The sequence below is a fragment of the Rutidosis leptorrhynchoides genome, chromosome 6, assembly GCF_046630445.1.
Source record: "Rutidosis leptorrhynchoides isolate AG116_Rl617_1_P2 chromosome 6, CSIRO_AGI_Rlap_v1, whole genome shotgun sequence".
NCBI lineage: Eukaryota > Viridiplantae > Streptophyta > Magnoliopsida > Asterales > Asteraceae > Rutidosis > Rutidosis leptorrhynchoides.
Genome location: NC_092338.1, coordinates 377,389,887 through 377,395,740, shown reverse-complemented (window position 1 = coordinate 377,395,740; position 5,854 = coordinate 377,389,887). Strand labels below are relative to the sequence as shown.

The 5,854-nt window shown below is 28.4% G+C and overlaps 1 protein-coding gene across 1 annotated transcript; it reads right to left on the bottom strand.

Annotated features, from left to right (window-relative positions):
• Positions 1–263: 263 nt before the first annotated feature.
• Positions 264–1,651, bottom strand: LOC139853006 (transcription factor bHLH148-like). Its single transcript, XM_071842372.1, has 2 exons — positions 1,565–1,651; positions 264–1,176 (listed from the first exon to the last, which is right to left on the bottom strand). The coding sequence occupies exon 2, from the start codon at positions 1,107–1,109 to the stop codon at positions 483–485; it is 627 nt and encodes a 208-aa protein (XP_071698473.1). The 5' UTR covers positions 1,110–1,176; positions 1,565–1,651; the 3' UTR covers positions 264–482.
• Between the last annotated feature and the right edge of the window lie 4,203 nt (positions 1,652–5,854).

Below are 5,854 nucleotides of genomic sequence, written 5' to 3'. Positions count from 1 at the left end.
ACGGTATCAACAAATCACTATTAAATTTGTAAAATTCATAAACCAACCACCATCAATTAGTTCCAAACAACGTTAAAAATCAAAGTCTTTTAATACACTTGATTACATTTGATGACATGGTTTTATTCATGTAATGCTTCATAATAGTTCAACAGTGACATCATGTTGTAAATACTGATTTCCTATACTAAAAGGTTTTAACAAGTTCAATCATATACAAAACACATAAAGGAAAAAAGCTAAAAACTAAAAAAAAAAAAAAAAAAAAAAAAAGATAGAATATATTTGAACAGTGACGCTCAGACGGTAAAAAGCCGAAAAGTAAAAACATAAAAGTAAAGTAAGGTAAATAAATTACAAGACATAAAATTAAAACGCAAAATTAAGTCGATCTGTATCAATATTATAAGTTCGGTGACGGCCGGCTAAAACTCTGGCTTACATTTCCAGCACCGTTACCGGCTCCGTCGCCGGAAATAGAACTAGGAACCACCGGATAAAAGCTCGACAAGAGCAGCCATAGCTTTAACCTGCATCTCAAGAGCGGGAATATAATCAGTAGCTTCTTCTAATACAACCGGTAACGGTTGCTTTCGGCAACCGGGAACTAAACCGCCTAAAACACGAGCTTTCCGTTGAACAGCCGGTAAATTTTTCGTTTTCAACCTCAAAATACTAACTCTAGGTTTTTTCAACCGGCAATTACCGGTTGCCGATGCAATTACACCTCTCTGTCTTCTGTTATTCTTCATAAATTTCAATTTCAATTTATTCGTTAATATTGCACGGCTCCACCGGGTACGGCCTTTTCCGGTTACCGCAAGTACTCGGTCCGCCGCGTCACGAACATCACGTCGTGATTTAATTCCGTTGCCGGTACGGACGTGGCGAAGAGCTTGTAGTAATTTTGAACTGTAAATTTGTTGTTGAACTTCCGATTTCCACGGCGCTATTTGACGATCGGTTAGATTGTTGATTTGCTCTCTATTGGAATTAGAATTATTTGAATGTTTTTGCAGTTTCTGCCGTTTTCTTCTTTTTGATGAATCACGTGACGTATCACGTGCGTTGTTTGTTACCGAATTCGGTATCAATGTTGAAGACGCCATTAACAGAAAACGGTTACGCTGTTTGTTATAATCAGATCAGGTAACTGAATTCGATATCAATCAATTCCTGTATATTCAAATTCAATCGTGTTAGGAACACGAATAATTGAATCAATCATTCGAATCAATAGCGAACATACAGATTCGTACCGCGATAATAGATACATAGAATTAGAATATACTCCAATAAATATGTATATATATTCGTATTCGTATACACACCAATATATTCACTAAATTCACCGTTACACATCTCAAATATCAATCTCACAAACATACATATACTGTCAATATATGTAGATAGATAGATAGATGCATATTTGAATATACTAAAAATTAGAAAAATAATTGAAACATCTATAGAAGATCCTATCAAATTCACAATGAAAATGACTGAAATTAACAAAATATAGTAAAATTGAAAAATAAAAGAGGAATAGAAAAAGAATAAATACCTTGAATGAGAGGAAATTGAAATTGAAATTGAAAATGGTGAAATGAACTGGATTAAGAATGAATTTACAGATAGAAGGAAAACAGAGAGATAGAGAGACAAGGAGGGGTGGTGGGATATAAAGCAAGGGGTGAGTAGGATCACATGGGAACATGCCTTGGCCAGTTCTTTTAAGTTTTATTTTATTTTACTTTATTAATTAAATTTTTCAATGTTCGATTATACCCCTTTCACGTTCGTTGCTTTACTTTATGGGTCCCCCTCTTTTTTGTTTTCTTATTTTGGTAGTGCTAGTTTCGACCCCACTTGCTATTAGGTTTGCCTAAACCTCGTGTGGCTTTCCTTCGTTAGCCTCCCTAAACGACCAGTATCTTCATCTTTATACAAACACACGGCTAATAATATTTTTAGTTTTCTGATGACATATTTCGAGTGATACTATATACTACTCCGTAATTATGTTAAATTTAAGCAATCATTGTGGAATGGTTCGTACTAGTTACTACTGTAATTCTTAAGGAGCTTTGTTGCTACAAGTATTTGATGCTACGATGATACTGTTAAATGGGTGTTATATATTTTCAATCTTATTTGTTCTTACTTAGTTTGGTTTGTGCAGTTATTAGTTGTGTTAGCTTTGGATCAAGTTAATATAGATTGTTCGGCTAAATCTAGTAGCTCTATGGATTGTTTTCTGTATTGGGTTCTTGGACCATGCTGTAGATTTCTGAAGGCCCACACACGGATAGGCGACATATGCTAATGTGTTGGGTATATCTTTAATTTATTTCTTCTAATTTATTCATCTAGTCATTATTTTCTCAATAAGCGCGCGCGCGCACACACATACGAATTGTCTCCCAAAAAGTAGGGTTCTTATTCTTCTTCATATAGATCATACTTTATTTATCAGATTTAAGCATATTAAATCTGTGTTTCTACTTCTTTGTAATATTGTACAAGTTGATTGTATTGTTCAACATAACTTGAACAATAACTAGTGTGTAATTCTTTGATTTCTGGTATAATAATATTCAGCTGTGATGTTTTTATGATTTCTGCTGAGAATTATAGATTTATACTTGGTATCAGAGCTAACGGTGTGATATCATCTTGTCTTGTGAAGATCTTTTGATTCGATTGACAATCCTAAAATTAGGGTTTCTGGAATTTGGGGATTTTTCATTTCTGATTTCATCTTTCTTGGGCGATTATTGTTCACGTAGGTTCGAAGACGGACTGTGGTGAAATAGATTGTTAAATCTATTTGGTTTTGTTGAAATCCTAATTGACCAAATTAAGGTTTGTGCTCTTGTCTCACTGAATTGATCTTCTGGTCTATACTCAAAGGCATAGGAGATTCTTTTTCTTTCTTCCGTTGTGCACGTTCAATCGAGATTGAAGTTGGTTACTTGTAACCTTTCTTTATCTATTGAATTGTACTAACTTGTTTTCTTTTATAGAAGAGACACAACTTGTCACACTCCCAAATAGGGCATGGGGTATTTGTGACTAATTATATCAAATCACAGTTGTATAAACGAGAATAACTCTATATGAGACGTTTTATTGAGTTTTGCAGCGGAAGATAAATAGATTACATTGTATTTAGAGCATTAAATGTTTTTAAATGAATTGGTAAGTAATGCATGAAGACTCTAAGCATGGCAAGAAATCATCATCAAAGAAGCAGATATACAGCGGAAACAATATTTAAGTACCTGAGAATAAACATGCTTTAAAAAGTCAACACGAGGTTGAGTGAGTTCATAGGTTTGTCATAAATAATGATTTCAGTAATAGATATAGATCACAAGATTTCAGTTTCAATAAATAAATAAATAAATACACCGCAGTGTATAAAAGCATTCCATGTTGTGAGCACCCGGTAACTAGCCTTAACAAAGTTTTTACCCCATGAGTTATAATAAGCACACCGAATCAAGTGCGTGAAGTTAACCTCGAAGTACTAAAAACCCGTTCTTCTAAGCCAATATAAATTCTTAACTAGTACAACATACTGGGTGGGGGTGTTAAACCCGATAGATCTATCTTTAGGATTCGCGTCACGGTACAATGACCAATGTTTAAAGTTACCAAGCTAAGGGATTTTTGATTCAAACCCACGTAGAACGAAGTTTTGTACTTGTGTCTATTTTTTCAAATAGTTATAAAATAGTGCATGTATTCTCAGCCCAAAAATATAGATAAAAAGGGAGCAATTGAAACTCACGATACGATATGATAGTTTGTAGTAAATATGCATATGATGGTACTGAACAAGTGCAGAGTTGTCCTCGAATTTACGAACCTATATCAAGTATATATATTAACACATATAATTGTAATCGAATAAGTTTATATATATTATTTCACTTGTTATATATACTTATATATATATATATATATATATATATTCTATATATAAGTATTTGTTTGATAAAATGTTTTTAATAATGATAATGAATAAAGAGTTGTATTATTTTGTAATAATAATAATAATAATAATAATATTTATAATGATACTAGTAATAAAAATAATAATAATAATAATATAATTTTAATGATAGCAAAAATGATAATTTTTGTAAAAATGATAATAACGATAATAATAATTGTAGATATGATGATAATACTAATACTTACTGATAATAATAATAAATTGTAGTATGATAGTAATAATGATACTTACTTAATAATAATAATATTCATTTTAGTAATTATAATCATAATGATAATGATAATAATAATATTAGTTATATTAATGATAATTGTAATCATAGTATTAGTGATAACAATACTTAACATAATAATAACAATAATTAATAATCATAATAATAATAAGATGATGATGATAATAATAATAATAATAATTATAATAATAATAATAATAATAATAATAATAATAATAATAATAATAATAATAATAATAATAATAATAATAATAATAATAATAACTACCTTAATAAAGCCTTTTCCAAAAAAATTGCCTATGACCAGGCTTGAACCCGAGACCTCTCGCTACCACGCTAACACCCTTAACCATTTTCCCATCCATGTTTTCCTGATTTATTACTCCACCTAAATCTATATATCTATATATTCGATATATCTTATCTGTTTTTCATCTTCTTCTTCAAAAACTCAAACGACCAAAAGACTTCAAAAATCCAAAATAACTAATTCGGGGTTTAATTTAGGACTTGTAAACAACATAGAATTAAAAAGAGATGTTTTTAAATAACAAAAAAAAAATGGAAACAGTACCCAGCTGATGTTCGAAGTTTTTTTTTTAAAAAAAGAAATCATTTTTCGCTTTTAAGCTTGTTTTAGAACTTACTTTCTTCACGAAATAGTTTGCAAATCATATATATAAACTATTTGAATTGTCAGTTGAACTTAAAACATCAAAACAACTTCGAATTTTTACCAAGAACGAAACAGTTGACTTTTTAGAAATAAACTTTGACTCCGAAATTAGAACTCGATATTATGAATTGGAACTTGAAACTTTGTAGATAGTTTGAGTATATGATTCCTAACAAGACTGCATTTATATATTATGAAATAAAAATCAAAATCAAGCTTTTAAATTTTTGATCATGAACAGAGATATTGAAAAAAATATATTTCTGTTTTAATTCAACAAATGCAGTAGGATATATATATATATATATATATATATATATATATATATATATATATATATATATATATATATATATATATATATATATAATGTGTGATCAACTAACAATACTTTGTTTGTGTTATACTCATTGTCAACAATGAATCACGATTTGAATAAAAAATAAAAATGGCGATCAGTAGAAGAAGAAGAAAAAAAAAGTCAACAAAATCAAACTGAAAAAAATATATAAAAATATAATGATGGTTTATAAAAAATTTAAAAGTAGATTTTTGGATTAATAATACAAATTTAGTTTAAAAAAAATCAAAAGCAGTTAGTACATACTTGTTGACTTTTAAATTTTATTTTTAATTGATATTATTATTAAATATATTAATAAATATATTAATAACTAATTAATAAATGCATTAATAATAATAATTTGATAATATTATAAATAATAATAAAAGTAATAATAAAGATAATAATAATAATATTGATAATAATAATATTTTTAATATCATTAATAATAATATTAGTAATAATAATGCTCTTAATAATAATAATAATAATAATAATAATAATAATATTGTTTTTAATCATAATAACAATACTTATAATAATGATATTAATTATTGATATATTATTTAAAAAGGATAT